General features: G+C 38.2%; 1 protein-coding gene across 3 annotated transcripts in view; it reads left to right on the top strand.

Annotated features, from left to right (window-relative positions):
* Positions 1-13839, top strand: part of ERC1 (ELKS/RAB6-interacting/CAST family member 1) — a 203268-nt gene that overhangs the window by 58025 nt on the left and 131404 nt on the right. For 2 of the 3 annotated variants that reach the window (XM_063134906.1, XM_063134904.1), the window contains exons 8-11: positions 1795-1962; positions 3839-3976; positions 5313-5453; positions 5560-5700. In XM_063134906.1, the coding sequence (XP_062990976.1) occupies positions 1795-1962; positions 3839-3976; positions 5313-5453; positions 5560-5700 (588 nt within the window). Of the gene's footprint in view, positions 1-1794; positions 1963-3838; positions 3977-5312; positions 5454-5559; positions 5701-8710; positions 8747-13839 lie in introns of all 3 variants that reach the window. The other variant, XM_063134903.1, reaches the window with a different exon arrangement.

The raw sequence follows: 13839 nt of genomic DNA, 5'->3' as shown, positions 1-13839 counted from the left end.
CAAAATGATAAAGCATACTAGGGTCTTTGTGAACTTTACAAACTTGATTATTTAATTATGCTTACGTTTTTTCTTTTAATCTTTGTTTTTTGAAAAGCTATTGATCCTTTCCGATAGGGGTTTACTGTAGCTTCAGGGTTTTTGTGTGTCTTTGTTAGCTTCACATTTACCTGATACACTAATTGCATTTGCCCACATACATTTATGTTATTCTTGCCTTTCCTATTCCTTCTCTCCCACTGTCAAAATGTAACTAGTAAGCTGCTTGGGTCAGGGATAATTTTTTTGCTTTTCACTATGAACAATGATAAATGTATGCAATCTCTTCTGACAGTAATGGGCTATCATACTTTTTTTTGAAAAAGATTAATTTGATTGACTAATTGCATTTCTATACTGCCTTTCTAGAACCCACAAAGCAGTTTACAAAAATTTAGAAAACAAAAATCATGAAGACATAGTAAAATGTTAAAAAATAACCTTGAAAACCCACAGCAGTTTTAAAAGCTAAGTAAAGAAGATGCAAGTTTTACCTGCTTGCAAACTGTTTGAGTGTTCAGGTTATTTGTTGTGTTCTCAGTGTCAATTTGTCAGCATTGGTAGTGACCATGCATTTTCTTGAGCCCCAATTATGGAAACATCCCTTTATCTACAAACTGCTTTGATCCAAATGTTTATTCAGATCTGCAGTTAAGAGTAATGCAAAGTCATTTTATTAATATATATTTACTAATATATTTTTCAGGGTTGTGTAAGTAAAAGTATAAGTGAATACAAAGATAACCTTTGCATTGAAAGAGGATGAGCAGGAAGGTCAAGACAGATTCAGTTGGATTTTTGTCCCTACATGTTAGGTAGCAGTGTGGCAAAGTTACTTTGCACCTGCATAGATGGTCAGAGATTTTCACTGCAGAAAATACAGGCCAGATGCAAGTTTGAAGCCCATTGATGTAACAACCTCATATAGCTAAAGCCTTGAAGAGTCAAATAATCATCCTCTTTGGACACAGTTGATTAGTTTAGAAGCATATAAACCACCTGTAATCTTACCCAAGTGAGTCCCAACACATGGCTCATTGCTGCTCTCTTGCAATCCTTCCTTTCTGTTTTTGAAAACTAGTTATCATATACTGCAAACTTTTTTTAAAAAAAGCATGTATGCGTACAAATATTTAATGAAAGAAAAATAAAGGATACTTTATAAAGTATGCTCAGACTAAGGTTGGATTTTATATTTGTTTTTCTTCTATCCCATCTTGCACTGCAACCTACCATTGTTAGTGATGTTTTTGATGACAGAAATTCTGGTTCTGGGGGGGCAGGGAAATGTTACTTCCCCAGGAACTTTGACCTCCCCCCCCCCCCGGGAATTTGATATTAGCAACACAGAACACTAAAAAGGTCAAATTTACACACAGTAGCTTCTACAGAGCAATAAAAGGGTCAAATTTTGCTCAAGGGCAAGCTTCATTTAACCCTTTTAATACTAAGGAGAAGTTTGCCTCCAAATTTCCGTTGGCATACCACCATGGTTTTTTTGGTTTTTAAAAAAATTCTGGGTTCAGACCCCCCAACAGTCTTGGAGGGGGAGCTGGGGGTGAAAACGGCCCCCAGATCTCCTGCAAGTTGCCCAAACCTGCTTTAGAATCTATTCTCTGTCAAAGTGTTATCTGAGGTACAGATTTCAAATGACAAATACATTTTTATGTTAATATAGATCATTTATTTGTCAGTATTTGCCTTGTTTTGCTAAACATAACTGAAGCCTTTTCGTTCTCTTATGACTGAATCCAGGTGGATGCCCTTCGGTTACGTCTAGAGGAGAAGGAGACCATGTTGAATAAAAAGACTAAGCAAATTCAGGAGATGGCGGAGGAGAAGGGAACTCAAGCTGGAGAGATTCATGATCTCAAGGATATGCTAGATGTGAAAGAGCGCAAGGTTAATGTTCTTCAAAAAAAGGTAGGGTTGCCAGATGTAGAAAATTCTGATTTCTTTCCAGAAAGTAATGCCCATAGCTGTAAAAGTTATTTCCTGAGGCTTGTGGTTGAGCCTTCTATAGTAATAGAAGGTTTGGCAACAATAAAACCGAACATCGTTTTATAATTGTGAAACAACAACAGAGTAAATGTGTGTTGGTTAACAGATTCTTTACGGTGTATCTAATGCTGCATTAGTATTGTTAATGATTGAAATGTGTGGAGAGGAGATCTATCTTACTAAATCTCATATATTCCCACACATTGAGTGAATAGTGGACTCTGCATACATCACTAGGATGGCAATATGATCAATATGAACCACCAGTTTGTCGGCTGTGGAATTAGTATTTTGTTGTGCTTTGTGGCAGCAAATAATGTGATTTGGTAATTGTAACACGGCTAAAATACTGAGTACTTGTCTCTGAGCCTCATCAGTTTACCTTCTGTGAAATAGATCCTTGATGCAGAAAACTTTGGATTCACAAGAATGGGTTTGTGTTTTGGAACTTATACACACTTTTGCCTTGTACTTGGGCTACTTTTCTTTTATCTGTACGAGTTTGCCTTCTGGGGAAATATATATATATATTTTGTGGCTGGCTATGTCTGCTGTGGCAGCCATTTTGTGAATGAGTAAGTCTCCTTCATGACAACCATTTTGTGAGGGTGCCCACAACATACTCCCAGAATTCCAAAGGTGCCCACTGGCCCAAAAAGGTTGTCTTAGGGATTTCCTTTTTGAAACTGCTGTTGTGGTTCTGGGGTAAAGTTCCCACTACAGATAATCAGTCCAATTTGTTTGGGAGAGGAGCACAAGTAGACTCATACCTAAATTGCCAGAGATTTACAAATAAGGCATGCTGTAATATATCTTATAGAGTCAAGGAATCTCTTTAGGAAAGAGAAGGCAGTGGCCTTCTTGAATCCATCTATGGCAGTTTTCCCCAACCTGAGTCCCTCTAACTGCCATTAGCCCCAGCCAATAGTAAGGCGTGATGGAAATTATTATTCAAAACATCTGGAGGGACCCATTTTGGGGAAGGCTGATTTATGGAATCCCAGGTTATAAGTACCAAGGAATCTCTCTGGTATCATCCTATCACCTCAGTTTCGGTGGCTCCTCCACTCTTCCAACTTCATCTGTTGTCCCGGGAGTTTGACCTGTCTCCAAAACAGTCATTTAAGTGGTTTAAGGATTGGGGTAAGAATGCACTTTTTTGGCCCTTTAGCAGACACATCAGAGTTGTCTGAGACAAACCTGGAACAAGTACTTGCTTTGCCAGTACTCTGGCAGTAAGACTAGTAAGGAAAAGTAAAATGTGCTCATCAGGATTTTAAGACTGTGTGATTGTTTTTAATCCTTCCCTATAACAAATGTCTAGGGAGACTCACTCATCTTGAAATGCTTAACTCAAGTAAGAGGGTATGTTCACTTTAGAGAATGCACCATGCTAACATTGTTTTCAGAAAATTCTCATTAATATCAGAACACAATACTGACTGTTGATAACATATTTAAGATTTCTTCATTAATAAATATTTTGAATGTCTATGAATTGTTATGTTTAATAGTAATCTTAGGAGACATACGATTTAGAGTGAAGGGTTTTGATTATGGGGCAGAAGGAATATTATAAAACATGAAGAGTAACATAAGAAAACATGGAATGCTGGACGTTGAGCAGTGGTGACAGCTTGAGAGGTATCCATGAAAGAATCCTTCATAGGTTAGGTAGGCAGGCATGGTTGACTGGGTGCCTACTGGTAGAGAGTATGTTCTGTGCAATCATTTAGAAACATGTTGCATAACTGCTTCGTCTCAATCCAATTCTTTCATTAATCTTCACGCATTTAAGATTGAGAATCTTCAGGAACAGTTAAGAGACAAGGAGAAACAGATGAGCAGTTTGAAAGAAAGAGTAAAATCCCTGCAGGCTGATACCACCAACACCGATACTGCCTTGACCACATTAGAGGAAGCACTTGCAGAGAAGGTGAATATGAAGGAAAGTTAATAAATTAATGTTTTCCCCAAAACACAAATATTTCTTTGTGAAGAGATTCCCTTTGTTCTCTGTCCTTTCAGAGGTAGGAAGTTTAGCTTTCCTTGGATGCTGTTTGTTTAGATGTTATATTGATATGTGCGTTAATGAAACACATGATGACTTCAAATCTTCAAACCCAGTAATACTCAGCTCTTGGCAATTGAGCTATGGGCTTCTGAAGGGTACCGTCTTGTTCCCAATGTTGTTTAACAAGCTGCTGGGAGAGGTCATATAGGGATTTGAATCCAAGTGCCATCAGTATGCTGATGACACACAGCTCTATCTCTCTGTGACATCTGAATCAGGAGGCTGTGCAAACCCTTGACTTGTGCCTAGAATCAGTAATGGACTGAATGAGGGCCAATAAATTGAAGCTGAATCTTGGCAAGACAGAAGCCCTGTAAAAGAGTGGCTCCCAGGTCTGAGAGAAAGGTTCTTTGCTTATTTTGGATGGGGTTAGGAACATAGAAAGCTGCCTTATGTTGAGTCAGAGCATTGGTTCATCTAGGCCAGTATTGTTGACACTGACTGGCAATACCCCATTCTTGGGTCGTTATCGTGACATCCAAACACAAGAACTCTGGGTTGTTTATGGGGTTAAACAACCCAGAGTTAGCCCAACAATTGCTCATGGTTTGTTGTTGGATTAACTTGGGGTTGTTTAGGGGTTAAACAACCCAGAGTTTCTGGGTTTGGACATCATAATGATTGAAAGTGGAAGCAACAAGCATGTGGGAGGCAGCATGCTCACTCACTCTTCCTCGGCCATGGCAATTTGTGAGAATTGTGAGAACCAGATCTCAGACTAATGTCATCTGATGCATCCATTATGTAAACTGTTTCCTTTGCTGCTTTGCATAATTTTATTGCATTATTTATAATCACTAATATGTTTGGTGATAATTTCTGTTGGAAGGGAGTCTATTCTGCTTTACTGCACATTTTGTAACAGTTACTTCAGAAGCAGTGTTTATCCTTTCTCAGTGCTTCAGTTTCTGTGAAACTATTTGTGGTATGGCTGTTTTGGGCCTCTTGGTCTCTTTCAATTGGGGAAAAGTTTCAGCAAATACTTACTACATGTATTTCATTTGAATATTTACCACGTAAATGAAGGGTTACAGAAGTTTGTTTAAGCCTGTGATCCTATGTACCATTGGGAATATATCCTACTGAATTCAGTGGAACTTGTGTCTGAATGAACATACATAGTGCCTTCTCAAAATTAAGTATTTGTGCAGCTATTCAGATTTGAGATTTCTTTGACAAAGTATTCTGTTTTTGTCAGGAGCGAACTATCGAGCGCCTGAAGGAACAGCGTGACAGAGACGAACGAGAAAAACAGGAGGAGATTGACAACTTTAAAAAAGATGTTAAGGACCTGAAAGAGAAAGTCAGCGTCTTGCAAGGAGATCTTTCAGAGAAAGAGGTTAACTTGGATGACAAATACACATTGCAGAACAAAATCTTTGTGTAGTAGTTGAAAATTCTGCATCTTCTTCTTTACACTTATCCATGTCTTCCTTTTGTTGTAGACTACGTTGCTAGATTTGAAGGAGCATGCCTCATCTTTAGCATCATCTGGATTGAAGAAAGACTCTAGGTTAAAGACGCTAGAAATTACCTTGGAACAGAAAAAGGAAGAATGTCTGAAACTGGAATCTCAGCTGAAAAAGGTAAACAGTATAAACCTGTGTCCCCTTAAATAGGAAGTGGTGGTCCATTTATAGACTTAAATTTCTTTTAATCATTCTCTTCCTCCTTATGTAAATTCTTATTTAGAACATTTGTTATTACTTTAGGTTCAGCAGTGTATTGGTGTGCAAAGTGCCTGTGTAAGATGATTGCATTAGTAATTGGTGTTGCGCATTTAAAGCCACTTTACATATTGCAAAAAATTACAATAGAGGATCCATGAGTGACTCATGTCCTCTTTCCATGTTTCTGGATATAGTGTGAACAAGATGTTAACATTTCGTGCATGGGAGAGACTCATGTAGTTCTGATAGTGATACAGCTCACACATCTCCCCTGGGGGAGAAGTGGAAGCCCACTCTTCACATGATATCCAGAAGCATGCAAAGAGGGTGCACAAATGACTTGTGCATCCTCCTGTCTCCACTTCCTTGTAACATGCAAAGCAACCTAAAAAGCAAATAGACTAAAAGGCTGTCCTATCAGCAAAGCCTTAATAATTAACTAGGGAAAAGTGAGCACTTTGGGTGCGTACAAAGACATATATGACAGAGCTAGTGCTTAAAGATGTTGAACAGTATGAGAGGTGTATGTTGTTGTAGTTAATTCTACTGCAAAAACATGGTGCCTTAACAGGGATCAAAGTATAAAAAGGCTAATCTTCCTAAACTAAGCAGGTAAACTTAGTGCAAATGAAGGATTTATTGTGGTATCAAGGAATACATTCGCAATGTAATTGGGCAAGAAAAAACGTGGTTGAAATATCCATACATTGCAGGGCGAGAGCAACATAGAGGAAAAGTAGCCTTAAAAAGTGTTAATAGAAAACATGAACATACATTAATTCACTTGCTCGCTGCACAGATGCTTTTAAGCCTTTTTTAAAAATCATTTTTGGGGTTCCATTGTTTAAGCCTTAGAATACATTTTTTCTGGGAAAGCCCTGTTGTAGACCCAATTTGAGTCCTGGCATTTCTTTTTTGAAGAACTTCCTATGCCTGGGTCTATTCCAGTTATTTTAACAAAAAGAAATGCAAATAGGCTGCCGAAGTTTTTCATGTAAACATTTCTGGTCTGAAATGCAGAGCCTTTCCTTTTGGCTACATGAAATAATTAATCATCATCAGGGTGAAAGAGAGATCAGCCTGATTCTATCCACCTGCCAGAGACTTCAACAATTGAATCTGTCCCACTTCCCATCAGCCAGAAGAATACCATTCTAAGTGGCAAGAGGAAGGAAAAAGACTGTTCTGACTCTGCCAACATATCAAAAGCACCATGATTCTGTCCAGCCAGTAGAACTCAATCTTAAGGCACTAGCCATTTGAAGAATGTTTGGGGTAAGATATATTTCATCCATTTGCTGAAATTGAAATGGAGCCATTAGTAATAGCGATGGAGTTTCTCGTGGCCTTTTTTGATTCCCAATAAGGCACAAAGCATTCAGATGAAATTGTCAAGACTGGAATCTGAATCTCTGGAGATACTCAAACAAAAGCAAATGAAGCTGGCAGCAGTTATGGAAAAGAAAGTGTAGGGTGGGGGCGGGACCTCTAAAAGGATTCAAGAAGCAACAACAGAAAACATATGAAGCGTTTCAGTATATCACTTTACATCAGGGTGTTGTTGTTTTGCACTATTTGCATTACATTGTAAGTCATTTTGAGTAGGGTAAATTCTTCTAAATAAATAAATAAATAAATGTTGAGTAGTTAGATATTTAACCCCTGACCTTTGCAGAGAATAGGACATCTAATTGTTTCCCGATTCAAAGGTTCATGAAATATTTGTAGTACTAAGAGCCAAAGATCAGGAACCCTATGTAATCTACCTGTTGCTGCACTGCATCACTTCAAACTGCACCTCAAATGTTTAGTCTTCACACATAAAATGTACAAGTCAGGGAGAAATTGCTAGCCTAGCCTTCCCCCTCATTTGCTAAATTTGTACATGCTGCTTAATCACATGTGTCATCTTTAAATACTTTACTAGAGCCAGTTAATAAACTTTTTGCTTCAATCAAGATAACAGGTTATGAAGAGATACGTTTTTAAATATGGAAATAAATTCTGTCTTGCCACTTACATTTTATATTTATCATATATTTGTGAGTGTTTATGGAGGAGGCTGTAATTCAATTGTAGAGTATGTGCTTTGCTTACGTAAAGTCCCAGATTCAATTCCCAGCATCTCCAAGTTAGTCTGGGAAAAAATCCTATCTGAAACCCTGGAGATCTGTTGCCAGTTAGTATACACAGTACTGATGGACCAATGATGTCACTTGTAGGACATATCAGTGTACGTATGTACCACTATAACATTTGAAGCGTGGCATGAATGTGTTGCTACCAGTGAATGAGTGGAGTGGCTTGCCTGATCTGTGAACCTTAGTTGCTCTGCACTTTGAACATTATAAGGGACACATGTTTTATACATGTGACAACATTGCAATAATCATGCATTCTGATATTAAGTAGGGTCATAAACTTTTTTTTACTTTTAGATTGCAGTTAATTCACATTTTCAGGCTGTTGTACATATTCTGCAGAGCTAGGGATTTTTAAATGAGAAAACCTTATCAAGAGTTGAAACTTTTGATCCTAAATATTCTGAACTCTTCATTAAAAACATAACTTGGTTATTCTTCTTAAGGCTTTCTTTTTCCAAACTTCTTTCCAACTGTCAATTGATTTAGGTAACTAATAACGTATATAGCAAAAGGTTATCCAAACTTCGTTTCTCTACCCAAAAGAGAAGTGTCCAAAGACTGAAAAGAATCAGTAGGGTAGGGTAAGAACTAGGGTTAGTTTCATTTGTACAGTGTTAAAAACTGTTTCAGACTGAATCCTAACTACATTTATGTTTTTCTCTAATGAATGTCTGAATGTCTTTACATCTTTTCCTTAAACTGTTTGCTTGTTACATCTTTTTTTCTCTCTTGCACTGTTCCTTTTCCCAATTCTTCCCCTCTTTTCCTATCTTTCTCTTTAGCACCCTGAAGTCTTATTGAGTCACCCATCCAAGCCAGTAAGTTCCATGAAAAACTGGAAGGCCCATTGCCAGACCCATTTGGTTCTGTGTGTTCTGCATGTATATTCATTTTTATCTTTGTATGCTTCAGCTGACACAATATATATTGGTGAGCTGCTTTGTGAGGATGGGATATACTTGTGAGATGGTGTGCAGGAGGGAATACAAAATGTCAGAGCTGTCAAGCTTTTAAAAGCCTAGAAAAATGCCTGTCCTTCCTTGCTGATGCTTTCTAGTTTTGTTTTCTGTGTAATTAACTCAATGTAGTTGTACTAGCCCTTCTCTGTTTCTTGACTTAGTTGCTTTTTGGATCTGTAATTTTCAAATCATTTTAGTTATCCATGAACTTTCATAGGAGTGTTGTAACACCCTCAGTGCAATGTCTATACTAGAATAGTTCAGATTAATATGCCACTCACTGAAGGATATTGCTTGAACTTTTAGAATGTTTTATTGGTATACCGTTGAACTTGGACTTGCTTGTTGAAATCAGTGGACATTTGAGGTGAGGAGATAAAAAAAACCATTTATTGCATTTTTATCCTTTTTCCCTAGAAGCTCAGTCTGGCACACATATTCCTCCCCACCACCCCTTTTATCCTCACAACAACCATGTGACATAATTTAGGCTGCGAGAGTGATTGACCCAGGGTTATTCAATGAGCTTCATGGCTGAGTGAGAAATTCAACCTAGTCCTATTCTGGCTCAAAGCACTACTATGCATTATCAAAGAACACACACACACTTTCCCATCCCAAACTGGGTTTTTATAGAATACCCATTCTTAAAAATTCATAGAATAGGATAAACAATTCAAATTAGTAAATACTTAGGTTGGAAATACCTAGTTTTAGAAATATATCTTAAAAGACATAATGTTGTACTCAGTATGAGTTACAGTATACTATTACATAGGGCCTGTTCAGACAGCATACTAAGCCATGGTTAGGCCACTAACCCTTTTGCAGCAAATGGTTAGTGAGTGTGTTTAAACCATGGTTAGGAATGGTTCATATGACACACTAAGCCATAATGTTTACCTCAAAATACTTAACCACTGTAGCTTAGTGTGTTGTCTGAACAGGGTCATAGTATAAAATGTCAAGACTAGAAATATGAAGTCCAAATATACAATTTACCCCTCTTATGGATATAATCAGTAGTCTTTCTACTACACTACTGCAGTAAGCGGACTGTTACTAGTGTCAGAGCAGATACAACATTTTGAGTTCACAGGCAGTTAAAGAGACCAAGAGCAGGCTATGGGATTATGTACACCTTTCTGCTCCAGAATAACTACACCCCTCAGGCTTAGATTACCACTGATGTTAACTATAGTTAGGACAAACCATCGTTCAAATCTTGTTTCAAATCCTGAAATGCTAGTTAGCCACAGCAGTAGTTAATATTGGTACAAAAGTAATACTTAACTGCAGTTAAGGTAAAGGGCAGAATTCACTCTTGGGAAAGATGATGCAATCCCTTGGCTGGGTCCCATGTTCAAGAGAAGCCTAGCCATTAATCTTGGGTCCTCAGTGTCCATCTGCTTTGCAGCTGCTGATAGGATTTAAGAAGACACACACCCTGCTCTGTTGGGAAAGGATCGGCAAGATCAGCTCCTTGCCTGCAGCATGCAGTATTCATCAGTGGCCAGCTATCATACTAACCTATTCCTCTCTGTACAGCTGTAAATCTTCCACCATGCTGCTTGAGATGAACAAGCTCAGTCTCTTTCCCTACAGTAAGCAGACTCCATTAGTAACTGGATGTTTTGCAGCCGGTGGACAGGCTGCCTGTTCATGTTGGGTTCTTTTAGGAGTATGGGTTAGGGTGTTTTATGCTCTTTTCTAGATTTTGGAGGGTTCGGTTATAGCAACAGAGGTGAAGTTTAGCTGTCCTTTACATGGTCCATGACAATGCTGTGTTACATAAAGGGCTGGCTGAAAGAAGAGGGAAGGAGTCTGGTATATATATTTGTTAAGTATGCATGCCAAGATAGATTACATTTGGAGCAGAGAAGAAATTTTCTGAGTTGACATGGAGGCTTGAGTGAGTGGGTAGCAAACTAATTATATTGTGACTTTGGGGGAAATGATCTACATTGTTGTATGTGTGTGCTAAATAGCCTAAGACCTAGTGATAGGCGGGAATATAAATATACAAATAAAAATATAAGTGAACAAAAGAAAATTTCAGCAACATTTCCATAATGCACTCAGCTGCTGACTAAGCAATTTTAATGCTTTTAGAATGCAATAAGTAGGAGTATGAGAAAATCATTGCTTAAAGTAAAATATAGCAAGCAATTTTATTTTGAATATGAAGGCTAAAAATATAATATCGTAGTAAATACTTGGTCATTTTGTGTCTGTGCAATGTATGTTTTAGTTAAGTAACAAAAATCCATCCACCATAGAATACTTTCAGTCTGTTTTAATGGGAAGATTTTCGGCCATTTTGTATGCCCTATTTGAGGTGGAAAAGTCACCATACAATTACTCTCTTCTCCTAGGTGTTGAACATGGCCAAACTGTCTTGTGAATTGCTAGTTATCTTGCTATATTCTGATACATTGAAGAAAGAAGCATTTAGTATAGGGGTGTTCAGCCCAGTGGCAAAATTCCATTCAGACGAGCTGTCAGAGGCTGCAATCCATTGGTGGGTAAGGGCTGAAGGTAAAAGGGGCGGGGCAAAAAGACCAGTATATTTTAGCTTAAAATGATTACTACCAATAACTAAACCTTAGGAGAAGCATTTCAATCTTTTAGAATAGGGAAACAACCTGGGGGGTGGGGGACAGACGGACAGGAAAATCCCAAACAATCTGTGGTTGCTGGAAAGGGGCTGGGGCCAGGAGAAGGGGATGTGACCATCTGGAGAACCCTGGAGGGCTATATTGGGACTGAGGTTTTCTACCCCTGAATAGTAAGTATGACTTTCCGTAGAATTATAAAGGGCATTGAGACAGAGTGGAATGGGGAGTGCTTAATTTACATATAACCAATGAAGAATTTGAGTTAGGACGTGAAGTATTAAGAAGTAGTTTTAATGTCTTCTTAAGTAGAAAGTATAAGACTCCCAATTATTTCAAAATTTCTTATGTTTTACTAAAAGCAAATTCATAAATGCTACTCTCTATGGCTTCCCATTGAAGCAAATAGCATTTCACCAAGATTTATCAAGCTGGAAATGTTATGTCCAAACTGTTGTTTCTTTAAAAACAAGCTTTATGGATTTTGATGGCGTTAACTTTCATATAAGCATAGCTTGGGTTGCAAATTCATTTTAATTTCTAGTTTATGATTTAGTTACAACTTGTGTGTACAAATTGCCTTTCCTTCATGTAATCACAATGTGGTGGAGGTGGGAGAGGGTTATTTGTCTGCGGACATGATGCTTAGACACACACACACACACACTGCCTATGAATATCATAGCCAGGTAGCTATCATACATATTATATATATTTATTTAAAAAGTCATTTCGCCTGTTTCACCGAGACAAAAACCTGCCAATATTTAAGTTAAACAGCCAATCCCAATTCTTTGCTGATTTTCCCTATTTATTTATTGCATTTCTTATTTGCATTTTTATAGGTGTACACAAAATATCTTATGTACATACCTAAGAAACATAATATGTGATCATCTTGATTGGGGCTGTTGAAATTTGCACAATAACGTCAGTTGCTCTCCTTGTTTGCAGCTACTTTGTGTCACAGTATAATTTTCTGCAAAACTGAGTTTAGCTGAGGGGTTTGTGCTAGCTGTTTTTGGGTTGTTGTTTTTAATTGTTAAAAGCCTAGAATTTGCCATAGGTGTCAGTATCAGCAAAAAGAATGGGAATACTTTGAATTTCGTATGGTGTTTTATATTAACATGATATATAATTTTATTTACATTTATCATAATCCAAATGATTTTAAACAGTTCCTTTGTTGCCATTTCTGTTGAAAAACTGATAATGTCCACCCTTATCAAATTGCTTCAATAAGCAACAGACAATATGTTATCCAGCTGCTGCCCTTCAAATCTTACAAAGAGTGTTGTGGCAATTTAAAGCCTAGCACGTTTATTCTGGCAGAAGCTTTCATGGAGAAAGACTTATTGACATGGTTCACACATAACACCAGTTCATTGATTAAACATCCCATGAATTGGCTGGGCCAATGGCCATGCACAAATGAATGAAGGCACTGTGTCCTGGCTGCTTGCCACATCTGCTTTGCATCCATTTTCCTGGATTGTTAGTCGTGATGTTTGAACCTGACACTCTGGGTGGTTGAAGATTAAGCAACCCAGGGAATGAACCCAAACTCTGGGTTCAAACTCTGGGTAGTTTAACCCTGAACAACCCGGACTTGCCAGGTTTGGACGTCATGACTCACACTATAAGAACATGCTGGATCAGACCAAGGGTCCATCTAGTCCAGCACACACAGCGGTCAACCAGCTGTCAGCCAGGGACCCACAAGCAGGACACAGTGCCACAGTACCCTCCCACCAATGTGCCCCAACAGCTAGTGTATATAAGCTTACTGCCTCTGATACTGGAGGTAGCACATGCTTTCCTGGGTTGTTTCAGAAAGCAGATGCAAAGCGGAACCAGTGAGCATGGGGATGCAACATGCACACTTCTACTTGGCCATGGGCTGTCGCTACATGCAAATTGGACTTTTGTCGTTTTTGCTGGAACATACCAGATTTCTAACTGTTCCTATTACATCCAGATATCACTTTAAACTTGGTAATTTTTAGGGGGGGCATAATATAAACTGAAACTTTAATTTTTTTCAAAGTCTGTTCTCATACCCTTTCTTCTGACTATTACTATTTCAACAAACAGTGCCTATTTAGTTTTTGACAGATTTGACTTGACTATAGTTTCTGAACTGGCTGTGCATCATTACATCGCAGCAATACTAGATCTTCACAGTACAATGCATGCAGCCAGGGTAATGCTTGAGGCAGGATTCTCCTCTTCCTCCCCCTCATGCATAGATCAAAAGTGCTTCCATGTGCATTTGGGAGAAGCAGCAGCAATATTTTCTTCCAGCAGTAATTCATAGTGAGCTATTACTCTGGAGGA

The sequence above is a fragment of the Elgaria multicarinata genome, chromosome 9, assembly GCF_023053635.1.
Source record: "Elgaria multicarinata webbii isolate HBS135686 ecotype San Diego chromosome 9, rElgMul1.1.pri, whole genome shotgun sequence".
In the NCBI taxonomy this organism is placed as follows: domain Eukaryota; kingdom Metazoa; phylum Chordata; class Lepidosauria; order Squamata; family Anguidae; genus Elgaria; species Elgaria multicarinata.
Note: the sequence above shows the minus strand (reverse complement) of the source record. Positions and strands in the feature narration are given on the sequence as shown.